At 42.7% G+C, this 17,098-nt stretch overlaps 2 protein-coding genes across 3 annotated transcripts in view; both read right to left on the reverse strand.

The window, feature by feature from the left end:
- Positions 1-1,269: 1,269 nt before the first annotated feature.
- LOC311488478 (gamma-crystallin M3-like) lies at positions 1,270-2,796 on the reverse strand. The gene is made up of 3 exons (XM_084545207.1): positions 2,104-2,796; positions 1,760-2,002; positions 1,270-1,675 (listed from the first exon to the last, which is right to left on the reverse strand). Exons 1-3 carry the CDS (start codon positions 2,116-2,118, stop codon positions 1,397-1,399), a joined length of 537 nt encoding a protein of 178 aa, XP_084401333.1. The 5' UTR covers positions 2,119-2,796; the 3' UTR covers positions 1,270-1,396.
- A 2,925-nt stretch (positions 2,797-5,721) lies between these two features.
- enox1 (ecto-NOX disulfide-thiol exchanger 1) overlaps positions 5,722-17,098 on the reverse strand; it is a 112,109-nt gene continuing 100,732 nt past the window's right edge. Inside the window, exons 14-16 of one of the 2 annotated variants that reach the window (XM_084544682.1) lie at positions 14,759-14,861; positions 8,203-8,288; positions 5,722-8,003 (exon numbers count right to left, since the gene is read on the reverse strand). In XM_084544682.1, the coding sequence (XP_084400808.1) occupies positions 7,872-8,003; positions 8,203-8,288; positions 14,759-14,861 (321 nt within the window). In that variant the 3' untranslated portion in view covers positions 5,722-7,871. The remainder of the gene's footprint in view (positions 8,004-8,202; positions 8,289-14,758; positions 14,862-17,098) is intronic. The other variant, XM_084544683.1, reaches the window with a different exon arrangement.

Consider the following 17,098-nt stretch of genomic DNA (forward strand, 5'->3'; position numbering starts at 1 on the left):
TCCTTTCGTTTTCTTACAGGTTGAGTTGTTGTTGCCCATAACACGCTAGCATTGTGCTAATGAACGCTGATTGGTCAGTGAAGGACTGATTACGACCAGATCCCGCTTGACGGCATCGTGGCATCCGAAGCGGGACCAGAATGTTAAGGCGGACAAGTTTTTTTTTTATCAACGTAACAACTTTTAAAACAACAAAACAAAAACTCTTCTAGCACGTGTATTTACCCGTGTCAGCTGTGTTGTCCATGCCTCGAGAGAAAAGAAAGTGCAGAGCGCGAAAGCACCAAAGCAGTGACTGAAGGATTGCCGTAAAGCAGTATCTCTGGTCGTACGATGTGTATGACGTCATTGACATTTTAAAATACTTTTTAAAGCAAATAAGTGACTCTAAAAAATCTAACACCCAGCAATGTGTCATTTCTTTGCATCTCCTTTCAAATACAATATTCAAATTACTGCACAAAAAATTATATCCTGAGAAAAGTGGATTTTGAGGGGTATTGCTCCATAGACCTCCATTCATTCTGCACTCGTCCTGAGAGCGCCCTCATATGGAACCAGAGTGGAACTGCAACCAGTTCAGAAGCCGGAAGTTCACTGAGAGTGGAAGTTCTCCCCTTATTAGACATTCTCTGGAAATGATGATGTTTTAATCAATGGCAAGTTCAACTGCAGAAACAATACAATTTGCTAGGTTAATGGTGTGATAATGGTTTTTCTTATTCTTATCTGTTGTATTTTAACAAAAAATTACATCTGTTACACTTTAGAACAAATCATTTTTCACATTTTAGTTCAATATTTGAGTTTTGCTAAATGATGCTTCGCTTACATCTTTTGATTTCTTCGTTGGCCTCATGTAAAAACCATTGACGGCCTTTTCCCACCCGTAGTGCTGCCAGGCGGCGAGTTAGCAGTTAGCATGGAAGCTAGCATGACACGTACTGAACTGAAGTGCCTCTCCACATTGTGCCGCTTTGGCGTTGCCCCATAAATGAGACATAAGCATGTTTCTTTTGCTGTGGTAAAAAAGAACACCTCTTCCCACTCATTGCCCAGCCACTAGGGGGAGCTCTTTAGCATGATTTAGCTTCACTTTCGTCTACAGTCTTTGGGCAACACTGACAGAAACTGCACAGGCCTGGATCATACTCTGCAACGATATTCACATTTCCTCTAGTTGTCTTTACCCTGTTTGATTTGTCGATCTCCATTTGAAGGACCAAAAAGAAGCACTCTTGAAACAAATCGTACCGTTTATAATCTTTATTTTATCTCATTATCCAGCTCTTAAATGCACGTACAGTGATGTACCCGTCACTGACGTCTACTCCAGGCATCGAAACAACCGGTGAAACAGAATCAAGGAGTGAAGGGTTTCTTTATTTAGTAGAGTTTAATAGTAGGAATCCATGATGCGCCTCATGCTCATCCACTTCGTGCCGCTGTACCCCATGTCCCTGAAGCTCCTGTACTCGCCGGGCCTCATGTACATCATCCTGCCTCTGTACTGGGGCTGCTCGTACATCAGCCAGTTGCCGTCCATCACGTTGCAGGACATGCAGTCGGACATGCGGTAGCGGTCCATGATGTTGTCGCAGTCGTTCATCAGCTCGTACATCTGACCGCCGAAGTTCTCCCTCTCGTAGATCCTCATCCTGTAGGATCCCTTGTGCTGTAAAAATAAAAAAAGACATTATATAGAATAGTTTTAAACCGTACACTTGTGTTTAACAGAAGAGCAGGATGTGTAACCTACCATGGGGATCATACGGCAGGACCTGATGCAGTCGGACATTCCCATCATGCTCATGTAGTCGGAGTACTCGCCCCTCCTCATGAAGTACTGGTTGCCCATGTAGTTGGAGCGGTCGTAGACCATGAAGCAGCCGCTCTGCACCCTGCAGGAGTGACACCTGCTCAGGTAGGAGGTCAGCTCAGCGCAGTCGCTGCTGGTCTCATAGTGGCGACCCTGGAAATTCCTTTCCTCGTAGAAGATGATCTGAAAGTACAACGTCGTTAAAACCGATTCTGAAGAACATTTAAACAAACTCTTGTGAATTTATTTATTTATTTTGTAAACCACTCCCATCGTTCACCTACCTTGCCCATGGTCATGGTTGTTCTTTGGGACGAGCTGTGACTGCTGTGTGTTCCTGCCGTCCCGTCGGTTGCTTTTATACCGACTCAAAGTGAAAAAAAACCCCGTCGGGCTTTTATTTTGCAAACGCCTGAGCCAGCAACATGTCATAGAAGCCTACTGAGCAGTCGGGGCACTAAAGGGCCATTATCTGACACCACGCCACTCTGGGGGGAAATGCTTGTACAGTACACATGCGCTGCATTGTTGCTGAACATAAAGAACAAAAAGAGAAGCTTCCACCTGTAGTATAATGGCAGGTGACGGGGTGTTCCACTAAAAAGCTAAATTTGCTTTTTAGGATAATACTAAAAAAAGCAAATAAAGACGCTTAAAGAAGCCAGGGCTCAATATATTGAGTCATACGTGATCTGTGACATCGTTTTTCTTTTATTTCCCTGAGTTTTGTGAAGGTTAGTTTCAAATTATTTAATTTTATTTATGAGGCACTTTTAAAACATGAAGTTACACAAAGTGCTTCACGTGAAAAGCTCAGAAAACTAATAAACTAATAAAATTTAAAAGCAAATCTGATGAAGCCGGTACAACATGAGCATGTTCATCTAAGAAAAAAGGCTGGTCTATAAATATACAGTCTTTAAAAGTTCTTATTATAATTAGGACGTTGATTCCATGAGTTTGGAGCCAGCACAGTTTAGTTTTATTATTAGAATTAGAGGCTGAGTGGAGTTAAACGATTAGAGATGTAACTGGAGGTGAGGTCGGGAAAGTTGATCAGAAGGATTTTAAATGTGATGCTTCATTTCTAGAAGCCAGTGAAGAGATAAAGGAACTAAGGCGGTGACCTAAACATGAGGAGCTGCAATCAGATGTTTCAAGATTAAAATATGCAGAGAAGGTATTTGTTGCTGAAGTGTTGCCAGGAGTGAAATCTTATCAGAGTCTGGAAACATCTGGATTTCATTATGATGACACTTCTACATCAATTGGACAGTCCTCTGACCAGACAGAGACATTAAGTTGTAAATAAAATAAACTCAATATTAGCTCTCAAGGAAAGTCTTTACTTTTTCAGTCTTAAACCAGAATTCACACGCGCCCATGTGTACATGTGTTGAGTTTTAAATATCAGCTCTGTTTATAATGATCATTAACCCTTAAAGCTCTGGATTATTTATAAATTATGGAAACTTTGAACTTAAAAAAACTAACTATCTAGGTTACATACATACATACATACACACACATATACATATATATGAAATCAAGCGTCAAAGCCAAAACTGAAGCCATTTACCATGTTTCATAAGTAGATTAGGGGAGATATAGACACAGATATGGTTTACGTATTGAACTGTAAGACTAGAGAGACCAGTGGCTAAACTGCAGTTCCTCTAACGTCCACTAGAGGCTACAACAGTCAGTCAGTAGACCTCCATAGACCTACATGTTAAATAAACATGTTTCCAGACTGGTACAATCAACAGTTTTGTTCTCTATAGCTAAAGACCTACATTAACATGTCATGTGCAACTGACAGTTTAGAGTAATAAATATATAAATGTTTATATAAATTTGTATACATTTTATATAATTTATAGTTTAGAATATGAAATAGCGGCCCCTACCATCACATTTTGTAGTGATAACGTTATTTATGACATGAGCTGGCACACAAAGATAACATTATAGACAACCTGCCCCAACATTTCTGATACGTTGCGACTAATAATTCAATAAATGTGTACACTCACCGGTTTGAAGAAGCATGTTGTTAATTGTAAAATGGTCTGTCAGAGTCCTGAGAGTCCATTTCTCTTTAGCTCAGCGTCATTTTAGCTTGTAGAAAATAAGGATCCACTACCATCTTCTTCAAAATGGTTTCTACATTCTCTTTTATTATTATCCCACGATAACTTCATACCTCGCACGTTTAAACTTTAGGGAAACATTTTTTGTAAAATAAATAAATAATAATAATAATATTTAATACGGCCACGTTGCTAAAGTTAGCTACTTTTAGCTTAAAGCTAACGACTGCTAAAACATTTTTTTTTTTTTTTTTTTTTTTTTTTTAAGTATTTATTTTCAAATCATTACAACAACACTTGAATAAGAAACAAACAACAACAACAATGAAACAAAGCGACAGACATTCCAAGACATGGTAAGTGCATAGTAGAAATGAGAAGTCAAATATTATCAAGCCCTTTAGACCAGTAAAATACAATACATAAAAAAAAAAAAAAAAAAAAAAAACTCATGACAGAAGAAATAAATTATAAAAAGAATCTTAAAGTAAAATTAAGGCAGACAAGTTACTTTATGTATTTTAAATAAAATTCCATGGCTGATATACATTTTTTGTTGTATTCAACATATAACAAGGACTCAAAGTATTTTTTTAATTCGACTAAAAAATAGGGAAATGATGGGGTGGTTTTTGTCATTTTAGCTTACGACTGCTAAAACAGCCAAACGTTGCTAACGGAACGTTACGTCTCCCGCACGAGCGTAAAGCAGCCAATCAACACAGGATTCGATTCTTTTTCTCGTTTTTTTTTATTTATTTGTTTTTATTTTATTTGAATATAAATTAATATTGCTAGGCTCACGTTACAATGAATGTTAAATTAAAGTCTTAAAAAATGAGAGAATTTTTTTTTTAACTTGTTCCAGATTGGTGATTTAAAGTGAACGTATGTGAAAATACGTAAAACGAGTCCTTGTGGTTTGCATTATATTTCATTATATTTAAAATGTGAAGTATGTACACAGCATATAGTAAAATAGTGGCTAAAGCTTTCAAATAAATGTAGCAGATTATTTATTTATTTTTTTTAAATTGCAATATTGTACAAATTCCTTTCTTTACTTTAAAATCAAACACAATACACTATAATTTTCTTTTAAATCAATATTTACAGGACACTATTATGTTGTAAACACACACAAGGATGTTTAACTGCAGGACAAAAGCAACCCAAGACCTTGAACTGAATAAAGCTGACCTCTATTTGTCTGTGTTCGACCCATTTGCTTCCACGTTTTAACACTGCATGCAGTTCGTCCGCTGCTTTACATTCAAACGTAATAAGACAGAATCTGGAGGTACTGCAGGAGTGGAAGACACTCCGGGGGCTGCAGCAGAACACTGTGTTCATGAAAACCAGTGTGAATTCGTTTGCGGGAACTTCAGTGACTCAGTGATTTCTCAGCGGGATTAATTTTTCCTGCACCGAAGGAGGTTTTACGAGAGAAAAATATTTAGTCTGTAAGTTTACTGAAGTTTGTGTCTGACAAAGTGAGGCTCTGGCCTAGATTTTTATTTAGATATCCCCTACATTCTCTTACACAGATTGTGTTAACGCATGACCAGCTGTGTGTGTTACACCTGTGTTGCATCAGTATTTATTAGCTCTGCGGTCATGGACAGCCGTTTACATCATCCTGTGAGCTGGAATTGTCGTATCTGAGGAGGAATCAATGCAATGTTGAAATTGCAAGTCATCCTCCCGTTCTGTGAAACATCTTGTGCCCAGAAGCTAAACTTGGCAAGAAAACTTGGTAAACTTGCTTCATTGAGTTTTCTGTGGAAAAACGATATCAGATGTGTTTTCTGTCGTTTGTCTGGAGTCATTTAATGTGCAATACACAATTTTAATGAAACTTCCAACAAAGACAAGTGTGTAGCATCTGCCGTGTTCAGCTTAACATCTTCATTTTTCCACTTTAATCAGACTGAAGAATGTAAACTGAAGTGCTGTTAGCTGTGAGAGGTGTGTTCTTGAACAAAAGCAGGAGACTTTTTCTTTTTATCATATTTAATTACAATAAGTATCTGATGGCAGTGACACATTTCAGTCTGCTGCCTTCAGCGAACAGCGTCCTCATACATTTAAATGAAATAAATTAAGCAGAACGGTTGAATTTACTCAAATCATCATTAAACAAATCTTTATTTTTTTTTTCCTTTACTGTCCTCCTCATGCAGCATTTCCCAAATATCACCCCCTCCAGTTTTCAGTGTCCACGATCTCTGCAGGAAGAAAAACGCTGAAAATAGGCCGGGAGTGTTTTCACACTTAGTCACTCGGATTATTTAAAACCTCGGAGCTGTTTTGCCCAAACGTATATCCGGCAGTAAGAAAAATGAATAAGGGCTTATTGTTTGCGCCACACCAACTCTAAAACTCTCACCCATCGTACACGGTGCAGGGGCAGCGGAGACTCGGAATCGGAAAATTAATCAAATGCATCTGTCGGGCAAATACATGTAAGTTTAATTTGTCTGAACAGTGCGAGCTTTTGGATGCTGCATCAAATCAACAAGAATAATTAATTAAACAGTACAGGTAAGTGCTTCATGGGCTCTCCCTGACCTCCCTAACCTTCTCTTCTCATCGGGAATACCAGAATCACCAAAGCGAACCCTTTGTGAGGACACACATGGGTTTCGTGAAGAGCACATGGGTTTTCAGGCCGCCACCATCTTGTCAGTGCCTGACTCTAACAAACTCCCAGTTAATTCGAATATAGTCAATTAAGTGGAGCAGCCGAACCCTTAATTAAGCAACTTTAACTTTAACTTTAACTTTAAGTCTTGATATAATTCAAACAAGTCAGTTATATTAAAATTCTCTGTGAGGATTGACTCGCTTTTGGAGCCAGCATCTAGTGGCCATCGGAGGAACTGCATTTCCGCTCCTTTTTTCGGCCTCAGAGGTTGCTGCTTGGATTTACCATATACAGACCAGAAAATAGCGATCAATCATGTTACAGTCTAGCACCGTGGTGTTTTGTTTCATTACTTTAGGCTTTACGGGGCGGCACAGTGGCGTGTAGCAAGAAGGTTCGAATCCATCGGCCGACTGGGGCCTTTCAGGTACTCCAGCTTCCTCCCACCGTCCAAAGACATGCTGGTTAGGTTCATTGGTGATTCTAAATTGGCCGTAGGTGTGAGTGTGAATGGTTGTCTGTCTCTCTGTGTTAGCCCTGTGATAGCCTGGAGACCTGTCCAGGGTGTACCCCACCTCTCAACCCATGACTGCTGGGATAGGCTCCAGCGGACCTCGCGCAACTTCACAGGAACAAGCGGTTACAGAAGAATATGAAGATGACGACTTTAGCCTTTATGCTAACTTCAGTAATCTTGTAAGAACGAGCTAAATCTGAGAAGAAGGTTTAAGACAACATAACGAAGCGGCATAACCATGAGCTAGATTAAATGAAAAGTTGGTGCGCATGTTTTTGTCAGATGACAGATTTAGAGTCGGTGTGCAAACTCCCTTTAAACCTAAATCCAGAGTGTCATTGACACAGCGACCGCTCTGTGGTCCCGTCGTGCCACAGGAAGCCCAGTAGAAATGCAGAATCAACAAGTTTCTGGGCAAGTTTAAGATCAACTTTGGTGTCATTTTTTACTCTGAATGGGGCAGAGACTCCAGGACGTACCAAACGACAAGATCACCGAGCGTCACGGTTCAGTTCCGAGCCGAGACAGAAGGATCGTCTTCAGGACTGATGCAGTATTCTGTCTGTAAGATCCCGTTGCAGTTCACTGAGATAAGTATCCGCAGAAGTTCTCATCTTGACCCAACATCCAGCTGTCCAGTTGTCCAGTGTCTGCTTGGGTAAATATCATCCTCACCGTCCAACGCGCTGCGGTGATGTGTGAAGAACGCGCACACACACACACATCTTAATGGTCCGTCACACTGTTTATTCACGTCGGTGTGTCTGCCCAGTGTGTGTGTGCGCCGTCCCTGCGTCACGCCGAGCTGAGGCTGTCGAAACCGCAGAACTTCCACCGCTTCTCCAGGGTCGCTCCGACGCCGCTCAGCTCCTGCCTGAACATGCTGGGCAGACGGACCATGAGGCGCTCCAGCTCACCGGCTGATACCTGAAAGAAGGACGGAAATCAAACTGTGGCAGAGAGATAATGACCTCCACATCTGTGACTTCATCCCCATTGGGTCTGACTGCTCCCCCTTAAAAACTGTCCTCGGCTCAGTGTGGAATCAGCCGTTGAGTATCAAGAATGACATAACCTGATAGTAGTGCTTCATTTAAAATGTAATATACCATTTGACCTCCTTTACCTTTGAGTCCAGTCTTTGTATGTACGACCACAGATACTCCAGGTTGGCCCCGAATGGATGGACGTGGAGGAAGGTCGATATAATGCCTGCAGACAAGAGAACAGGTTGAAGGGTTAAAGAAAATTGCACACTGAAAAGACGCAAAGGTTTTATTTTTCTTTCCATGCACCAGATTTTCTTCAATCAGGGAAACCGACGACAAAGAAACTGTTGCTAAATCTGCAGAAGAGTTGATGGCGCTCGTCAGGGCTGGAGTTTGTGATGTGCGACAAAAGGTCACACACTTCTGCAATGTCACCAGATTTATTTCCATCCAGTGTTGCATTAAGTTTTCACCAAGATCTTGTATTGATGATGGGAGAGTCTGACCACTGCACAAAGCCAAAGATTCTCAATGGGGTTAAGGTCTGGACTCTGTGGTGGCCAATCCATGTGTGAAAATGATGTCTCATGCTCCCTGAACCACTCTTTCACAATCTGAGCACATTGTCATCTTGGAATATGATCCATTAATGGAATAACCTGGTCATTCAGTATATTCAGGTAGTCAGCTGACCTCATTCTTTGGACAACATAATGTTGCTGAACCTAGACCTGAGCAACTGCAGCAACCCCAGATCATAGCACTGCCCCCACAGGCTTGTACAGTAGACACTAGGCATGATGGGTGCATCACTTCATCTGCCTCTCTTCTTACCCTGATGCCCCCATCACTCTGGAACAGAGTAAATCTGGACTCATCAGACCACATGACCTTCTTCCATTGCTCCAGAGTCCAGTCTTTATGCTCTCTAGCAAATTGAAGCCTTTATTTCCAGTTAGCCTCACTGACTAGTGGTTTTCTTAAGGCTACACAGCTGTTCAGTCCCAATCCCTTGAGTTCCCTTCACATTATACGTGTGGAAATGCTCTTACTTTCACTATTAACATAGTCCTGAGTTCTACTGTTGTTTTTCTTCGAAGTGATCACCGATCACCATCAATCAGGATTATTCTCCGACCACATTTCTTCCTCAAAGACGATGGTTCTCCACTATCCTTTCAGTTTTTAATAATACGTTGGACAGTTCTTAACCCAGTTTTAGTAGTGTCTACAATCTCCTTAGATGTTTTCTCTGCTTGATGCATGCCAATGATTTGACCCTTCTCAAACAGACTAACATCTTTTCCACGACCAGACCACAGGATGTGTCTTTAGACATGGTTGTTTAAGAAATGAGAAGCTACTCATTGCATCAGTTGGGGTTAAATAACTTGTTGCCAGCTGAAAGATAATCATATAAGTTATATAAGGAGAGCACTGGAGCACTTCCAGCTGTTCATCAAAACCATATTCATGCATCAGGAGCAACGGAAACAAGCATCATTCTCGTTATCTTTTGCAGATTCTCTGAAAACTAAGCTAAAGGTTGCACGACAAACTTTTCCCTCTTGATTTCTGTGCACTTTATTTTTGAATCTGCGTTTTATTGTGCAGATTTAATGTTTACCATTAGTATTCATGAGAGCTGCAAGAACACAGGCTTGGCAAGCTAATACAGAACAGAGAGAGAGCGAGCGGGAGGGCTGACAGAGAGGTAAGATCCACTCGAGTGGATATTAGACGTCAGGGTTCAGGGTCCAGCTGAGCATCCAATCTGCATCCTCATGAAGTGCTGCACAATAAACATACGGCAGTGAGGCCCCATAAAAAACGCTGGCCGGAGCAGAAACTGATTACTCCGGAGAGGTCCTGCAACGGTAGGCAGTCATGCAGAAGGAATGGGGGCAGGGGAGGAGGAGGAGGAGGAGGAGGAGGAGGAGTATGAGGGGGGAAGAGGGTTAGGGGGTAAGGGAATAGAGTGGCTTCCCCTGGAGGATCTGGCGCAGCCAATATTTATTTCCTTGATTTATGTGGCGAAACGCTGGCAATCACAGACTGGCCTAATTCAATTGCTTCCACCAGGCCTGCTGACGTGGAACCGTGCCAGCAGAGGAGAGCTGTAGGGTGAAGGAAGGGGTAGTTGGGGGGTGAGTGCACACTCTTTAGCAAGTCAAATTTTCAACTTGGGCCAAGGAAACTGACTGTGAAAGGGAGTGGGAACTACACACTCAGTATGGGTGATTTATACAAGAAATTAGGGTCTGACCTTTTAAGACAAGATCTAGGTTTCTGACTTATTTTCCCCTGATATTAGAAGAGACTGATAAGTTTGTGTACTAAGGGAGGAGGGAGACGAGTTATGCAGCTCTCGCCTACATGCATGAGCAAGTCTTTGAGTGATTATGCGGAAAGTTTGAAGCAATAAATGTTGTGAGTAATTGAAAATTCTGCAGCCTTCATGCAGTCTGGTACCTGGGAGGCCCACGAGGACCTGGTGGCGACACTAGGAGAAGGTTTCACCTTCTTACGGTTTGGTGAAGAAGGGGTCTACTGATTTTCTGAAGGTCAGTGGTCGATGCAGCGATGCAGACGTCACTACATCCATCTGTAAGCTCCACCACGGCTGGACTAAGACTCTTCTAAATTTGACTTCATCTACCTTAGGCTAAAAGCTTACCCCTTGTATCTTACAAAGCAGGATGTTTTGTAACGGTAAAGGGACCTGCTTGCTACAACTTAAGACTCAAGACTTGATGAGGAAATCCAAAAGACAACTAAGCTAAGTTTTGCATGTGGCAACCACCGACAGCAAGAGAAAACGGATCAAGACAATAACGTTTTGCAGCTTTTTCTTCGTTAGGCTTGTGCTACGTTCACAGCAGCGGCGAGAGAACAACAAGCTGCAATTAAATTTCAATGGAATACGAAGCAACAAAATGACCTCGGACATGAAAGTTTAGCTGCCTTCAACTTTGTTTAATTGCTCCACTGACGCAGTGAGGCTCCATGAGCCAAAATGATTCTGTATTAGTGATGTGTTACGCGGGTTTTTTGCCTTTTGCCTTTTGCCTTTTGCTCTTTCATCTCTAGGCCTCAGGATGGGGGCAGCACTTTGTTTTGATGGGCACGCCATGTGTGCAATCACACGTGAGGACTTAGGATCATACCATTATGTGAAAGCAGAGAGGGGGGAACAGACGCTGCGGGTGTTAAGAGTGACACCCGTAAAGGAGGCAGCATTTGGTTGAAATTTAAAGACATTGGGAAAGGTAGAGCAGAGTGTCTTCACTGCAAAATTAAAATATATTAAGATCAGGTTCCACCACAGACCTGCACAAGGACATTTATACAGTTTCGTTTATTGAGTTTGGTTCTGTTTTTGCTTGTGTGGATTTGATTGCAGTGTTTTGTGCATTAAAGTTTTATTGAAATATTAAACAAAAGTAAGAATGCTTTTGTGACAGAATAACTGCACAAAATTAGACTGTTATTAGGCTTGTCATAAAAACACTGAATGCAATATGTATTTGCTGTGTTGGGCTAAAATATCAGGCCATGAACGATATTAAATAAAGAGCCGTTCAGGAGCCGAAAGAGCCGGCTCTTCTTTGGGAGCCGTGTCAAAGGAGACGGCTCTTAGAAAAGAGCAGAACTTCCCGTCACTATTCTGTATCTGCTATGTCTGATTCTGTTTTTTTGTTTGAGTCAACGCCATCTGGTGGCTGTGATGGGAGATAAATACAGGTGATGCTACCTGGAGGGTGTAGCTGAAGAAGAACAGACGACACTATTAAATAAAGAGCCGTTCAGGAGCCGAAAGAGCCGGCTCTTCTTTGGGAGCCGTGTCAAAGGAGACAGCTCTTATAAAAGAGCAGAACTTCCCGCCACTATTCTGTATCTACTGTGTCTGATTCTGTTTTTTTGTTTGAGTCAACGCCATCTAGTGGCTGTGATGGGAGATAAATACAGGTGATGCTACCTGGAGGGTGTAGCTGAAGAAGAACAGACGACACTATTAAATAAAGAGCCGTTCAGGAGCCGAAAGAGCCGGCTCTTCTTTGGGAGCCGTGTCAAAGGAGACGGCTCTTGGAAAAGAGCAGAACTTCCCGTCACTATTCTGTATCTGCTGTGTCTGATTCTGTTTTTTTTGTTTGAGTCGACGCCATCTGGTGGCTGTGATGGGAGATAAATACAGGTGATGCTACCTGGAGGGTGTAGCTGAAGAAGAAAGATATTTTTCGAACAGTTATTTTTCGAACTCCCTAGAACTGTAGCTACGCATCGCAACGGTGCAGACCCCAACTGCAAATGCATGTCCTCGTCCAGAATTCCCCCTCCTTCTCCCCCTATACAAACCGTCCACACAGACGTCTCCTCTCTTGTCAGTTGCAGTCATTTCAGTGAAAGTTAAACATTTATTAGCTTCGCCGTGAACTGCACAGTTTATGTCGGCATTGTTTAAAGTACACGGAGAAACAGCTGGCTAGCGCATAATTACAGAACGAAGCTGACGCCCAAGTATCAGTGCTCAGAAAGGCGTAGCCCGCCGCAGAGCAGCCTCTGTATTGATTTTGTATAAACCCAGCTTTAGACGGAGCAGGTGTGTGAACGCACCAACAGACTCACAGAGCGTGGGGAGAGAAGATCGAGCCAGGAATGGATTTATCATGTGTATATTTCAAGATCTTTTTCACATTCTGTGTCTTTCTTGTCATTTTAATGTGCACATTTAAAACCCATAATGTAAATTAAGGCGCCTATCACCGTCATCTGTTTACAGATGTTTCTGTTTGTTAGAGATCTCCCAGTAGGAGCTGTAGGCATTCGAAAGAGGAAGATAGAGATTCTTGTCTCACTTTCACATCTGGATTTTCTCTGCGCCACTAACTGAGACATATGAGCTGCTGCTTCTCCTCTTCTCTGGACAATTACAGTCGCTCGATGCTTTCCTCAGCACGGTAGCGTGGCCTGTGTCACGTGAGGATTTATGTGACAAGAGTAAAAACAAGAGTAGCTGAGATGAATTCAGTCCAGCTGCTGTGTGGACTCCTGCGCAGACAGTAAGAGGACGAAGAGGCAGGAGTTTGTGCTCCGGTCTCCCCCGGTGGCAGACGGTGTCAGTCTGCCTTCGCCGGTTCTGGTTGAGAGATCTCCAAACCTCCAAACAGCAGAAAGTGCGCTGGTGCCTGTGAGAACACGACGGCCGCGGTATGAGCCGAGTGTGGACGTGCTCAGTCGTCTTTAATGTTCTGCGACCAAACTCTGTCAAGGCCCACCGCTGTGCACTCAACTCACAAAGCCATCAGTCTGGTGATGTCCCTACATGCAGTGTGAGCGGCGCTGCATGCACAGGAAATTAAATTACGCACAAATATTCAAAGATTGTCATGATCTGAGTGCGAGTGTAATCCACCTGGAGCGTTTTGCCGGCGGAGCAGAGGCTGGAAACAAAACCGAACGAGAGTCAACGTTGCTCCAGCAGCCAAATTACACTCACTAGCCTGCTCATTAGGCGCACTAGAGAAAATGAATACTGTCTAATATAACAGTCCTGCACTAAATCTTGGAGCTGGTGTTAAGCTTTTGTTTAAAATAACTGAGAGAGACGTTGATTCATCCGTGTTCGGAGGCTGTGGTTTGTAGAACTATTTACTTACTAACACGTGTTCCTATTATTGGCGGCACAGTGGCGTGATGCCTCACAGCAAGAAGGTTCCGGGTTCAAATCCATGGGCCGACTGCTGGTTAGGTTCATTGGTGATTCTAAATAGTCTGTCTCTCTGTGTTAGCCCTGCGATAGACTGGAGACCTGTCCAGGGTGTACCCCGCCTCTAGCCCAGTGACAGCTGGGATAGGCTCCAGCCCCCCCACAACCCTTCACAGGAACAAGCGGTTACAGAAGATGAATGAATGAATGAATCTATTTTCACTAGTGTACTTAATGTTTTGGCAAGCGAGTGTGTATTCACACAGGTAAACTGGTCAGCGGGGGGAAAAAAAGGTTTCCAGAAAGTAAATAACAATACCCTCCATGGACGGGACGGCTAGAGGAAAGAAAAGCGATGAAACGAGTTTTCAAAACCGGATGGAGTTTTGTTCAGAATCAGAACAGCTTCAGTTCGAAATCTGTGGCCATTCTTCGCTCGACTCCAAAACAGTGGAGCTTTGTGAAACAATTAGGCTTTTAAAAATACAGGAGGGGTGGGCCGAGCTTAACTGGATAGTCCTACAACCAAATCAGAGCCATTAAGTTGACCGCAAGTCCGCCTGTCTTCCTGGATACAGATATCGGGTATCCATAAAGGAACATATACCATCTCCTCTCTCTGTACATTCATTCAATTTCTTCTATAACCACTTGTGGGGGCTGGAGCCTATCCAGCTACTGGACAAGAGGCAGGGTACACCCTGGACAACCATTCACACTCACACCTACGGCCAATTTAGAATCACCAATGAACCTAACCAGAATGTCTTTGGACGGTGGGAGGAAGCTGGAGTACCTGGAGAGAACCCACGCAGACACAGGGAGAACATGCAAACTCCAAAATCAGTTCTCTTGTGTGGTTTTGCACCCCGTGTGAGGAAAAATGTACACACAGAAAGGCCCGGTTGGCCGACTGGGGAGTCGAACCCGGAACTTTCTTGCTGTGAAGCATCAGCGCTAAAACCAAAGCCGTTCTTCACACTTACCCAGAAGCAGGGCCTCCTTTTCTGACGCGACTCCTCCTCTCGTGATGACCTCACTTCTCCTGTCTCTGCCGTGGTACAGCGAAGGAACACACCCGTTGATCCCCTGTGAAAACACACACACACACACACATCTAAATCACACACAAGCAAATAATGCACGACACAAAGCCAATAATTCAGGATGTTGCGGTATTTCTTCCACCACTGATGCAGAGAAGATGCATGTTGCACAGCACCCCAAATAAACATGCCGTGCACGGACAAACATGCAGCAAAACCTCTCATCATTTAATAAAAGGCATCATAGCGCTCCCCTCAGAAGAGTTTCGAGGTTTTGAGGGAACACCGCAGAGAATACAGCACAGGCCAACTGAGCGAGGCATGTTTTATGTATCCATGTCCTTCTGACTTCAGTCTGTTTACACTTCAGCAGCTTTGGGGCTAAAAGTTCATCTCCCACCACACACATATATATAAATATATATACATACTCTACATGTGCATGTGTACATACTGGCGATGGGTAAAGTGCTGTGAGAGACAGCGGAGGAGACTTCAGGGACCGGAATAACAGCTCTGAACTCTCAGCACCCTCTCCTTCTACCACTAACATTTCCTTGACAGCGTTGGACTTTAGTTGTACTCTGGGAGTTATTTTTTTTTCCCTCTCTTTGCACGCCACATCGGAGTTCCAGGAAACAAGCCACGATCTACAAATAAAAACACGATTTAAACGAGTGCATGAGGATTTGCGGCTAGTTTTATTCTTGTCTTACCTCCATTAAGGTGCCTAAGATGAGCTAAGCAGGGCTAATTAATGTCATGAGGAGCGGCCTGTTCTGCAGGTGAGCTACTAACAAATTCACGGCCAGTTAATTTCAATATTTAACTGACGCAATCTACTGAAAATAGTGTAAATTAGGGTAGCAGACAAACGCGTTTCTGTCACGGACCGACGAGAGGTAGGAGCAGAAGGACGTTTTTTCTGCTTCAAAAGGCCGTGTCAAGAGCAAAACAGGTCAAGACATGTTTTATTTCAGTGTCAAATAATGGCACAGTTCTGCTGAACGTTGCCGCCTCGAAGGGAAACTTCTGCAGACACATACGTAATGAGACTGGCCGCAAATACAGAGCAAGTGTGTCCACGCCTTCACGACGCAAACATCTCGCTGCACGTGTTTAATAAATCCTGACAGTATTTTTTTTTTAAGCAATAAACAGTTTGTGCTGTTGCAAACTGCTCCCAGTGCCACAAGTCTGTCGAGCTGGCTTCATTTGACCAACAGATATTAAAGGGGAACTACTCTTTTTTACAACCTGGACCTTATTTCTGGCATAAAATACGATCACTTACTCACCCATATAGCTTTTTTGTTATTTGTAGTCGTTTGGGAGATATTTAGATCCGTGTATATCTATATAGTGAGAGTGAATGGGGCACCGAAACGCAGCCTCTAAATAACGCATTATTTGCCGTGAAACTGCGTTCATTTCACCAATATTTTGTTATGATAAGCTAGTGCTATTCCCCGTTGAGTCCAGAGTTACCTGTTATCATCTGGGGTCTGTAGGTCAATCTACATGATGTCTTCTGACCTGGATGTCACGCGCACCAGCAACGGTCGGCTTGTTTACCTGTAATTTGCTACTGCTATGGTTCGTCCACAACCTCAGAATAGGAAAAATATTCAGCCATGTTGTAAAAAACTAGCATCACTAGCGTATCATAACAAAATATTAGTGAAATGAACGAGTTTCACGGCAGATAATGCGTCACTTAGATGCTGCGTTTCGGTGCCCCAGTCACTCCCACTATATGGATATACGCAGATCTAAATATCTTCCGAATGACTCCAAATGACACCAAAGTTATATGGGTGAGTAAACGATCGTATTTTATGCCAGAAATAAGGTCCAGGTTGTAAAAAACACTAGTTCCCCTTTAAGTTCATACGCAGTCCTAGAAAAGCCTTATAAAGTTTTGTTTCAAGGCTCTAAAAACTCATGAGAGAGAACACTGAAGGAATCACAACCTATTTAAATGTTTTTAGTGTTGCTTCATCATTTTATAGATAAAGTCAAGTATTTCAAGCCAAGTGTAGAGAAAGAAAACTCCAAAATCATTCATTCATTCATCTTCTGTAACCGCTTGTCCTCTGGAGGGTCGCAAGGAGGGCTGCAGCCTATCCCAGCTGACAATTTAAAATCACCAATGAAGCTAACCAGCATGTCTTTGGACAGTGAGAGGAAGATGGAGAAGCCGGAGAGAACCCACGCAGACACAGGGAGAACATGCAAACTCCAAATCAGTTCTCTTGTGTGGTTTTGCACCTCGTGTCA

The sequence above is a fragment of the Chelon labrosus genome (genome assembly GCF_963514085.1).
Source record: "Chelon labrosus genome assembly, chromosome: 5".
NCBI classification, from domain to species: Eukaryota; Metazoa; Chordata; class Actinopteri; order Mugiliformes; family Mugilidae; genus Chelon; species Chelon labrosus.